This window comes from Notamacropus eugenii, chromosome 5, assembly GCF_028372415.1.
Source record: "Notamacropus eugenii isolate mMacEug1 chromosome 5, mMacEug1.pri_v2, whole genome shotgun sequence".
NCBI classification, from domain to species: Eukaryota; Metazoa; Chordata; class Mammalia; order Diprotodontia; family Macropodidae; genus Notamacropus; species Notamacropus eugenii.
In genome coordinates this window covers 48,063,896-48,075,639 of record NC_092876.1, presented here as the reverse complement: position 1 = coordinate 48,075,639, position 11,744 = coordinate 48,063,896, and the positions used below count along the sequence as shown (strand labels likewise).

Sequence of the window (11,744 nt, the reverse complement as noted above, 5' to 3'; positions counted from 1 at the left end):
CATCAGAGCACACAGACCTGGTTGTCAGGGAAGATTTCTGTGCGCTGAGGGGATGGATGATGCTGGTGATATTTGCCCTATATCCCACCCAGGGCCGGAGGGGAAGATAGAGCCGGCGGTGGGTGCGGGGCTATCTTGGGCTCAGGAGGGAGGGTCTTTGGGGGAATTCCAGCTCATCCTAAATGACCTGAACAGAAAGCACCTGCTTCTTGTTTCTCTGGCCGACTAAGGGCACGGGAACCACCCCAACTGCCCAGGGAAAAAGGAAAAGAAAGCGAAAGGAATACGCCTCAGAAAGTCAAGCCTTTCCAGAAGGGCGGCGGGGGTCTTCTCGTGGTCAGATGCCCAGGGAGCGCGCGATGGCCGCCCGCGGGGCGCGCAGCAGCTGTGGCCAGCTGTGCCACGAGGGCCGGGAGGGGGCGGGGCCGGAGCGGGATGGGGGCGGGGCCGAGCTGAGCTCCGACCGAGGCCCTGGCACAGCCCGGGCCGCGGCTACGGCTCACATGACGCCGCTGCCCCGCGGCGAGAGGGGGCGGACTGGAGGGTCCGAGTGCGCGGCGCTGGCACCGGAGCAGTTAGAGCGGCCGCCCCTCGGGGCCCCCCAACCACCTCCCCGCACCCTTCAGCTCCGGCAGCGGCAGCAGCAGCAGCTGGGAACTTTCTTTGGCTCAAGTCCGCGGGCTCCTTTCCCCCTGCTTCCGTCCTGCCCCGCCTCCCACCTCCCTCGTCTCCCCAGACTTCTGCCCTCTCCGGGCTCCCAGCTTCTGCTGTCCTCTGGCGTCTGTTCAACTCCCCTTCTTCCAGTCTTTCCCCACCCCCTCCCCTCGCCCCAGCCCTTTCCACTTTCCCTCTTTCCCCAAGACCCCTAGCTCTTCCTCTCCAGCCGCTTCATGACCCGTTCTTCCTCCTTTTCCTTCATCGTCCGGCCCTCCGACAGCATCCTTCCTCGATCCCATCTCTCCCCCTCTAAGTCCCACTCTCTCCTTTCTTCTTTCCCTTGCCATCCGCCCCTGGGAGTCCCTCGTCGCAAGGGTTCCTCGCTCCGTCATCTCCTTGGCCATGCTGCACCCCCCGAAGCCTGCCCCGCCAACCGAGATCTATCCTTCGGAGAAGATCGTGGTCCTCCTGTCCTGCGTCCTCTCCTTCCTGGGCTCCAGCCTGCTCATAGGCACCCATGCTCTGTGGCCGGACCTGCGGAGCCGTGCCAGGCAGCTGCTCCTCTTTCTGTCTCTGGCGGACCTGCTCTCGGCCGCCTCCTACTTCTATGGGGTCTTCCAGGACTTCCAGACCACCACCTGGGACTGCGTGGTGCAGGGCGCCCTCTCCACCTTCGCCAACACCAGCTCCTTCTTCTGGACGGTTGCCATCGCAATTTACCTGTATCTCACCATTGTCCGCAGCAACCAGGGTCCCTGGTCTGGGTCTCGGCTCCTCTGTTGCTTCCACATCATCAGGTGGGTCGTGGCTCCCGCGGTGTTTACCTAGAGAGCACCCCTTTTCTACTCAGCCCCTTTCCCTGCTGGAATCTTGGTGGTGATTTTGTTTTACAAAGTTGTCCTTCAGCTCAGACTCCTTGTGGGAAGGCATAACTTCCCTTTTGTTAGAACACAATTCTACCTCATAAAACTTGATGATTAAAACTTGAGGAGAAAGGAAGGGAGGGGTTATCGTTCACGTAGCCTTACAAATTACTTTCCTTAAAGTATTTCCAGGGTGTATTCTGGAGGAAGGAGTAGGCGTGTTCTCCTGGGCTTGAAAGGGCAGGTTGGAGAAACAGAAGTGGTCTCACTGGAAATGAAAACTTCCAGACAGTTAATCTCCCAAGGAAGGCTAGAGGAAAGGATGGATTGATAGGCAGGCAGATAGAGAGCTGGATGTATGGATGACTGATTAATAGATGATAGATTATAGATAAGCACACTTACTGTGTCAGTGCTGGATCAAGCAGAATGAGCAGCTAAGGGAGTTAGCTGCACTGGAAGTCGGGTTCTCCCTTGGGGAAAGTCTTCAAGTAAAGGCCCTAAGCCCACTTATAGGGTGGATGATAGAGGGGATTCCTTTTCATGTAGGATAAATAGACTTGGAACTAGAAGCAGCCTCAGAGGGCCTCATTTTCCAGAGGAGGTCAAAGAGCTCAAAGGTGCTTTCCACCTCTGGGATCTGATGATTGTATCAGGGTCTCGCTCCCAAAATCAAGGTCACCTAAAGAGCATGATCAAGGTCAGGTCAGCTGAGAGGTCAGTAGCATGGCCAGCCCTGAATTCTTTTTCTATTTTAGGTGGGAAGAGGGAGCAGGAGTAAGATTCTAGCTTTTGGAAGTTGCTGAGTGGTTGCCCTCACAGGGAATTTGTCCAGCTTGGCTTTGTAAAGGTAGTAGTCCTCTGCTAAACAAGACCCTGCAAGGAAAGTATGATAGGGCTAGTGCTAGAAGAGACCCTAGAAATCATCTAGTCCAACCCTGCCTTCTACAGATGAGGAAACCAAGGGCCATAGAAGTGACCCCTACTTCTGATGCTTTTACTATCCCTTTGACTGTGAGCAAGCCACTGGATTCCCCTGGGTCTCAGTGTCTTCTGTTAGAAAATGAGAGGGTAGCATAGATAGCCTCAGAGTTTTCTTACATCCCTGAATCTATGAAAGCATGATTTTCCCAAGGTTACACAAGTTAAAAGTGGAAAAGCTGAGATTTGAACCCAAGTACCATTTCAAAATAAAGTACTCTTGATTTCTTCCTGTTTTCTCCCCCCCTCCCTTTCTCTTCACTCTTTTCCTCTCTCTCCTTCTTTCTTCTCTCTCCTATCTGTTCCTCTTTTCTTTCTCTTTCCCTCTCTTTTCTCTTCCCCTCTTCTTCTCTCTCCCCCTCTTCTCTCTCTTCTCTGTCTTTGTCTCTCTTTCTCTCTCTCCCTCTCTTCCCTCTCTTCTTTTCTCTATCCCTCTCTTCTCTCTCCCTCTCTTCTCTCTTTTTTCTCTCTCTGTCTCTTCTCTCTCTCCTCTTCTCTCTCCTCTCTGTCTCTTTGTCTGTCTCTGTCTCTCTCTCTCCCTCTCTTTTCTCTGCCTCTCTGTCTCTCTCTCACCCCCCCTCACTCCCAAGTGAGACGTGGTTGACTTCTCACCAGTGATTCGATTGAGATAATTTTGTAAAGGTAGATGCTTAACACATGTTGGTTCCTTCCCTCTAATCCACAGCCCGTCCAACCCATAGCACTATAGCCTCCTTCTCCAGCTAAGGATTTATGACTAGAGGGGGAAGGATTTGACTGAAAGGTCCCTGGTAACAGAGCTGTAAAGCACACTATTTCTTTGATGTCTGTCTTTTCCATTACTTTTTCTTACACTGTGCTGCTCATCCCAGTTCATTCAGTCTAAGGAATCCATCAGCCACTTGTCAAGGGAAAGAAATTTGTTAAGCCCAGTGACAACAGTTGTTCTCAAGGCCAATGCCCCTGGGCTGCATGGTGGGGTACCCAGAGGGTCAGCCTTACTTGGGGTCTGGAGAACTAAATATTTGAGACACCTACCAGCTCTGAGAACTTCTTCATCTGTAAAATGGGAAAATAATCATTGTACTATGGCTCTCACACACATCACAGGAGTGTTGTAGAGAAAAACACTTTGTCACTTTAAATCTCTACTGAAATATGAAATGTGAGTATCAATCAGTCCGTCCAGTCCATTAGCATTTATTAAGCATCTGTTTTGTGCCAGGCTTTGTGAAGATAAAACAAAAAATGTAAAAATGATACAGTCCCTGCCCTCAGAGAGCTTACATTTTCTGAGGGGATACAACATGAATGTTTTGAAGGACAAGATATTGGCTCCTGAGGCGGTAGAATAAGGGAATCGAGGGACTGGGCTTAGAGTTAGGGAGACCTAGATTGTAATCCATCCACCAGTGTGCTGGAGCCAGCTCAAAACAGGCTGATTTCAGTGTGAATATTTATACCTCAAAAAATCAGCAAATGCTATAAATTAGATCTTGGTTTGTTTTTTTTTGCTGATTATCTAGTCTTAACAGAGTGATGGAGAAAGTGTTAATGATGCTGATTGAACTTAAAAGTATGTCATATCTATACTTTTTTATTTTTTGAGAGCTGGTTCTTAAACATTTACCAGCACACCCCTGAATCCATTACTTGACATGTTAACTTGGTGATTTGGGTAAGTCACATTTTGACTCTTCAGAAACTTCCTCAGGTCTTTTACAAACTTGTTTCACCAAAAATTTTTGTTTCCATGGAGCCAGTTAACTTTAAGGAGAATATTTACTGAGGGATTGATTGATCAGCAGAAAAATAGCAGGGATGTGGGCTGGTTAGAAAGCAAACAGTCCAGTACTCCACTGGGATCTAAGTTTTAAAAAAAAAGACCTAGAGGAAGTCTTTCACAAGGGTGGGAGACTCTTCTATGAAGGTCTCATCTAGAACATAAGCAAGAATCACACAGAATGCGTAGAGCAAGCAGAGGGGAGAGTGTAAAGAATTCTGGGCGTATAGTTTGGGAACTGGGTTTGAATCATGACTGGGCTCCTTATAGAGTTTCTTTATCACAAAATGAGATCTGAATGTAGGTCATCCCAGTGATTCTTTCTAGTCCTAAATCTATAATCCTGTGAAGCAACTGGCTAGATAGCAACAGAGAATCTGGCAAGACCTGAGTTCAAACCCTGCCTCCCTTACTATCCGAGTAACTCTGGGTAAATCACTTAACCTGTTTGCCTCAGGTCCCTAATCTATCAACCCAGATTAATAATAGGGGCATACCTCCCAAGGTTATTAGGATAAAATAAGATGTTTGTAAAGTGCTTTGCAAACTTTAAAATATTATACAAATACTGACAATTATTATTATCCCCAACCTGGGGGAATTCTCTTGTAGCCAGATGGTAGATAAGTCACAATTCCCTGGACACCTCTGTTCCATTGATCTTTTCTTACTTCAGACACTTGACGCTCACTAGCTGTGTGACCTTGGGCAAGTCACTTAACCCCAACTGCCTCATCCTGGGTCATCTCCAGTCATCCTGATGAATATCTGGTCACTGGATTCAGAAGGCTCTGGAGGAGAAGTGAGGCTGGTGACCTGCACAGCCCTCCCTTACTCAAAACAAAGTCAAGTGCAAGTCATGTCATCATTTCTCTGACGGCATGGTCTTCTTCTACAACTAAGGACGAACACACACACTCATTCTGTCCCTTATTCCAATCACAATAGATAATGAGCCTTTCAGAGACTGTCTTATCTCACATTATTCATTATTCAACAAATAGTTATTGAAGACATGTCTGGCAGAGTGCTAAACACTGAAGATCCAGAGATAAAAATGAATAGTTCCCTGACTTCAAGGAGTTTACATTCTAATGTTGGAGACAACATTTAAGCAGATAATTTATAAGCGTTTTTTGAGCACCTACTATGTGCCAGGCACTAGGCATACATACAAAATAAATGAAACAATCCCTACTCAATGAGTTAAGGTTCTAAAATAGAAAAGACATTTTTTGAAGAAAAGGGAGTATATATTAAAAACTACTAGGGTGGTAGGGAAAAGCTTCCCAGTGGGTCCTGGTATCTGATTTCAGTCTATTAGGAAGTATGGGATTCTAAAAGGCAGAGGTGGAGAGGATCTGTATACTACATGCAAGAGCATGGAGTCAGGAAATGGGATGCTGAGAGGAGGAAGTAGGCCTAGTAGGGGAATGTCAGTAGTCGTTCTACTACATACTATGTACCAGGCATTGTGCTAATAGCTGGGGATTCGAATGTGAGGGGGGAAACACCTTGTAATCTCAAGGATCTTGTAATCAACACACAAAAGAAAACTGAAGGGGTGAAAGGCAGTGAGAGAAGGGGAGAAGTATACCTGTGGTGGTATGGTGGAAAAATAAGATAAATCCAAAAATGAGTGCTACCAGAGAGGAAATGAAGAGATGCCTGTCCTGTGTCCCTTCCTTAAATAAAAGTTTAAGGTTCCTCCCTCAGGGGTGGGGAACTTTCGAACTCAAGGCCACATGTGCAGCACTCTAGGTCCTCAAGTGCAGCACTCTAGGTCCTCAGGTGCAGCACTTTGACTTCAAACTTCACAAATTTTAATTTTAATTTAATTTAATTTAATAAAAGGACTTGTTCTGTAAGACTTGGATTCAGTCAAAAGGCCGTACCCGAGGACCTAGAAGGCCACATATGGCCTCAAGTCCCCAAGTTCCCAGACAGAGAGGCAGGGGGTCCTGATGAGGTGTGAGTAGCAAGGCTAATTGGATCTTGCAGGATGAGATTTTCCAATGAAGAGGTTCCTTCCTGGGGTCATGGTGGAGATGTCCAGAATGAGTACAGCCAGGGAGAAAATGAGATATTTGAGGAGATGAGTGTGTGAAAAGAAGGGGAGTATTGTTTTTTTTTTTAAAAAAAAAAAAGTCTGGCGAGGTAGGTTGTAACTGTAGTATAAAGGAAAATATCTTTGAAAGACTTCAGAATTCTGGCCAATGAAGTGACCAATCGGGACTTCGGAGGACTGAGGACCAAATCTGCCTCCCATGTCGTGGCTGGGAAGTAATGGACCAGAGGTATATGATAATACATACATTTTTCTGACTTAACCAATGTGTTAATTTCTTTTGTTTGACTTTACTTATTTGTTACTAGGGACAGGGCTTCAATTTAGGGCTTGGAGAAGTTTAGTGGATAGTGACAGAGATTCTTTTAAAAAAGCAAAGAAAGTCAATAAAAATTAAATACACAGATTAGAAAAATCAGGAGACACAAATGGTAATTACTTTAACGTTAAATTTAATATATACCATTTGTTTTAGAAAAAAAGCCAGAAGTTTATGGTTTCATGACCTGTATACTCTTTTTATTTCTTCGTTCTTTACTGAAATGTTCTTGTTAGGTGATGGTTGTTAAGCTTATAATAAAAAAGGAAATTTAAAAAACGGAAAAGTAAACCAAGTAGTTCGGAGCTAGAGTGTGAAGAGCTAAGCAGGGAAAGTTAATATTTTATCCTTGACACTATAGGGGGGCCCCTGAAGGTTATGGAGAGAGATTTGGTCAGAGTTATGTGTCACAATCCACTGGACAGCTGTTCAGAGGATGACGGATTGGTCCCCCTAGGAGGCTGCTGTGATCCTTCTCAGGAATGCTGTTGTCAGAATCACGTTTAGAATCATGATTTTTTCTAAATCTGTGCTTGGCTTTAAACTTATCCCTCTTCTTTCTCTGTGTTCCAGAGGGACCACAAGGTTTTTCTTCTTTTTCTCTTTACTGTATCAATAAGCTTCTAAGAAGGGAGGTTAATAGAAAGCTGAAAGCAAGGCTAAATGCTTGGATGGAGTTGCCTTGATGGGAAGGATAAACGAGGGCGTTGGCTTGGTCTGCCTTGGAGGTTGTAGTACCTACCAAAGCCTCTCACATTTGCCCCTAGTTAGGATCACAGACTTTACAGTTAGAACAGATCATCCTGCCTTCAAGGTGCAAAGAAATGCTTTGGTGGTTGTCTGCCATCCTAGCCCTAGCTGAACTCCAAGTCTGAAGGTGAAACTGTGTGTGACTGGTTTTTCCCTCTTTTCTCATCACTAGGTAAGTGCTCCCAGCAGCTTCCTCGCTCTTAATGATTAGACCCTTTCTTTTCCAAACTTGAGAGTCTCTCGGGAGAGGAAAAAGGACTTGATTAAGACATAGAGCTCCCAGGGGTCCATCCAACCCAACAGCTGCCTGAGGCTAAAGACACAAGATGACAATAGCTTATGTTAGTTCTCTACGGTTTCCCAAGCAACACAGGAAGAAACCCTGGGAAGGAGAGCTCCGATGTTTTTATAGATCAAAAAAACTGAAACTCCATTGAAAAAATACCTACAATGAAATCTTGATGTCCTTCAAAACCTGGCCCCCTCTTACCTTTCCATTCTTCTTACACCTTACTCCCCTCCCCTTACTCTGTGATCCAGTGACATTGACCTCCTTGCGCAGAACACTCCAGCTCTTCTCTGTCTATGCCTCATACCTGGAAAGCCTCCCTCTTCATCTCTGCCTCCTAGCTTCCTTCAAGCACCAGCTAGAGTCCCACCTTCTACAGGAAGCCTTTCCTCGTCCCTCTTCGTTCTTCTCCCTTCAATATCTTCGATTTTTTCCTGTATTTGGTTTGTTAGCATGTAATCATTTATATGGTGTCTCCCCCCATTAGGCTGTGAGTTTCTTGGGGGAGGGACGACTGTCTTCTACCTTCCTTAGAATCTCCAGTGCTTCGAAGTGCCTGGCCCTGTGTTGACTGACTGACTGGACTGATTGACCTCTAACATCCTTTTCAGCTATAAATCTAGGCTCCTAAATGTTAGGACCTAACTTCTTTTCATCTTATTTCCCACTTAACCTCCCCTCCTCCCCCCCATGATTCCAGAGATGAGGCAGTTTGGTCCAAAGGGGAAGGGAAGGGGAGAGAATAATTATTTATATAGGGTCTACGTGACAGACACTGTGCTAGCCACTTTACAAACATTATCTCATTTGATCAAAGGGATCTCTATGAGCCAAGCTTCAGCTGATCCCCTGAAAATCAATGATATTCCACAATGCCATGTAACATTTCAAAGGCTACTATGGCCAGGGACTTACTTTTCTGTTTGTATCTATCGGGGGTTCAGAAACTCTTACCCAGGGTTTCTCTGGCTTGGCTATTGCATCACAACTGATTCATGCACAGAAAAGTAGGTGTGAGAATAGGGCCCCATCTTGGAAAGCCAGAACCTGTGTACCATGACCATCCCCTTTATCTTCCTTTCCATCCAGCTTAATCCCCAAACATTAAACCTCCCACTTCTTTTGACTTCAGAAAAGTAAAGTTGGTGGGACTCTTGGATGGTAACGCTTATAATAACAGGATTGTTTCTAGCTCTAAGCCATTGAAAAAGATGAGATATAATACTAATATTAGTGACAGTCATTTTATAGCATTTTAAGGATTCACAAAGCTCTTTAAATACATTATCTCATTTGAGTTCTGAACAGTCCTATGAGTTAGGGCAAGTACCATCACCCCCATTTTACAGTTGAGGAAACTGAGGCTCAGAGGGGTCAAGTGACTTGCCTACGGTCACATAGTATAAGTAGGCTTTAACCTTTAGGTTTTCCTGACTCCAAGTCATCATAGAATAATTTTGTCACAGATTTAGAGCTAGAAGGGACCTTAAGAGTTGTCTAGTTCAATCCATTTTAGAGTGGAGGAGTCTGAGGTACAGAGTGGTTAAATGACTTGTTTTAAAGTCACTCAAATAGGACTAAAAGGGGCCCTTGACACCAAGCACTCTCTGCCTACCATACTATGTTGCTTCTTCTCATTGTCATTAGTTATAAACTTTATTATTAAGCACCAACTCTGTCTAGGATAGTATACTAGGCACTGGATATAGAGAGAAAGGTGTGGCCTGGTCTCAACCTTCAAAGAATTTGCCATTTTACTTGAGTGACTCAGTATTGAATCTATTGGAGTCACTTGTAGATTTTTTCAGGAGCTGTTCTGGGAGTTGGGAGCATAGACATTCAATCCTTGCCCTCAAGGAGGGTATTCTGCTAAATCTTAGAAAAGTGACTTTTCTTCTGGTTTTCCTTCCCCCTTCTTTTCTTGCTTTTGATGGACCTTGGGAAGAAGTCATTACAATATATGCTTCAGGTAGAAGGGGGTGGGAAGGAATAGCTGTGGGCCAGTGACGTCCCCATTACCAAGGCTATCATTAAATAGACTCGATTCATTTCAAGATTAAAATATCCAGGGAGATCAGTGGCAGGAGATTTGTTGATAACTCTCTGGAAGGCCCAATTTTGCCATTGGAACAAAGTGCAGATTAAAAAAACTCCTTGGTTCAAGCACTGTTGATATTTCTCCTCAGCAGGGACTCTCGAGGAATTTTTCTTGCTTAGGAAAATCAGTCAGAAGGATAAAAAAAAAAAAAAAAAAAGGAGAGGGGGAAGGAGAATACTCTACTGAACTTCCCTTTTCCAACTGTGAGAGATTAGCGTATTGTCCAGCTTGTCTGTTCAGATCTGATTAGGCACACATACAAACCCACCCTGCAGACTTACGCAGTGAATGACCTCTGCTCCAGGCTGAGTTTAGTTGGGAAAATTTATGTGTCCAGCTTTGTCTGCCCTTGGTACTTAGATGGATTTATCTCTCCTGGAAAACAGGACAAGGGAATTAAGGAAAAACCAGCTGGACAGGTTTCCTTTTTTGTTGACCTAGATATTGCACCAGTCACTTGGTTGCTAAGGGCTACCCCCCAGCTCCTTTTTGTAATAATAATAATATAATAACGGCTATTTCCACAATGCTTTCAACTTTGCAGAGTGTTTTCTGGGACACGATCTCATTTGAAACTCACAATCACCCTGGGAAATGGGATGAGGAAAGTGAGGTCCAGAGGGGTAGTGACCTGCCCAAGGTCACACAGCCAATATGGTCACAGTGTCATAGATTTAAAGCTGTAAGGGACTTCAGAAGTCGTGAGTCCTCTTCCCCTCATTTTACAGATGAAGAAACTGAGGCTTAGAGAGATGGTGACTTTCCCAAGGTTTCACAGGTAATAAGTAAGAGTCAAGGTTTGGACTTGGATCCTGTGTCCCTGAGTTCAGCGTTCTTTCCTCTGCACCCCACTGTCCCAGGCCACAGTTCCCTCATCTGTAAAATGAGGAGGAGTGTAGACCAGGGATGAGGAACCTGTGACTACATATGGCCCTCTAGGTCCTCAAGTGTGGTCAGGAGTCAAAGGGCTCCACTTGAGGACCTAGAGGGCCACATGTGGCCTTGAGGCTGCAGGTCCCCCACCCCTGGTGTAGACCATTAAATTTCCCTTTGTTTATGAGTGTCTTGAGGGCAGGGACTCTTTTTGTATCCCTAGTGCTTGGTACAACACTGGGCAAACAGTAGGTGCTTTATAAATGTTCATCGACTGACTGAATGACAGTTGGCCAGGTGGCCTCTGAGAGCCCCTCCGTCCCCTACTCTGCCATCCTTCTACTATCTCAGGCAGAGGAGAATCAATCTTTTTCAAATCTCCCAGAAGGAAGATTCCTCCTGCACCCCATCTGCTGGTTTAGCAATGTTCCCTTTCAGCAAATTCTTACCTTAGAACCTAGTCCTCCTAATGTTTTAACTAAGCTCACCTGCTCTTATTCCAGTGCTCAGCACAGTGCTTAGAACACAGTAGGCACTTAATAAATGCATCATTTCAAAGGGTGATTTGTTGTAATTGTTGTTTGGCTTTTTCAGTCATTTTCAGCTCTTCATGACTCCATTTGGAGTTTTCTTGGCAAAGATACTGGAGTGGTTCGTCATTTCTTTCTCTGGTTCATTTTGTGGATGAGGAAATGGAGGCAAACAGTTAAGTGACTTGCCCAGGGTCACATAACTAGTGAGTGTCTGAGGCTGGATTTGAACTCAGAAAAATGAATCTTCCTGACTTGCAGCCATCCATCAAAGGGTGATGAGATAAGCAGTTTAGAGAAGGCACAGTTTTCTTTGAGGGTTGTATGGAAATATTCCTTGTACTAGAAATATATATGCACACACACATATATTTCTAGTACAAGAATACTAAATATAGGGTACATATACACACACATACATTTCTAATACAAGGAATATATGTGTGTGTGTGTGTATTTGTGTGTATATATACATATATATGTGTAGGTATATATATTTCTAGTATAAGAATACTAAATATATAGTGTGTATATATATATACATACACATTTCT

General features: G+C 44.9%; 1 protein-coding gene across 2 annotated transcripts in view; it reads left to right on the top strand.

The window, feature by feature from the left end:
* Positions 1-461: 461 nt before the first annotated feature.
* Positions 462-11,744, top strand: part of GPR157 (G protein-coupled receptor 157) — a 36,400-nt gene continuing 25,117 nt past the window's right edge. The window contains exon 1 of one of the 2 annotated variants that reach the window (XM_072608783.1): positions 462-1,454. In XM_072608783.1, the coding sequence (XP_072464884.1) occupies positions 1,060-1,454 (395 nt within the window). In that variant the 5' untranslated portion in view covers positions 462-1,059. The remainder of the gene's footprint in view (positions 1,455-11,744) is intronic. The other variant, XM_072608784.1, reaches the window with a different exon arrangement.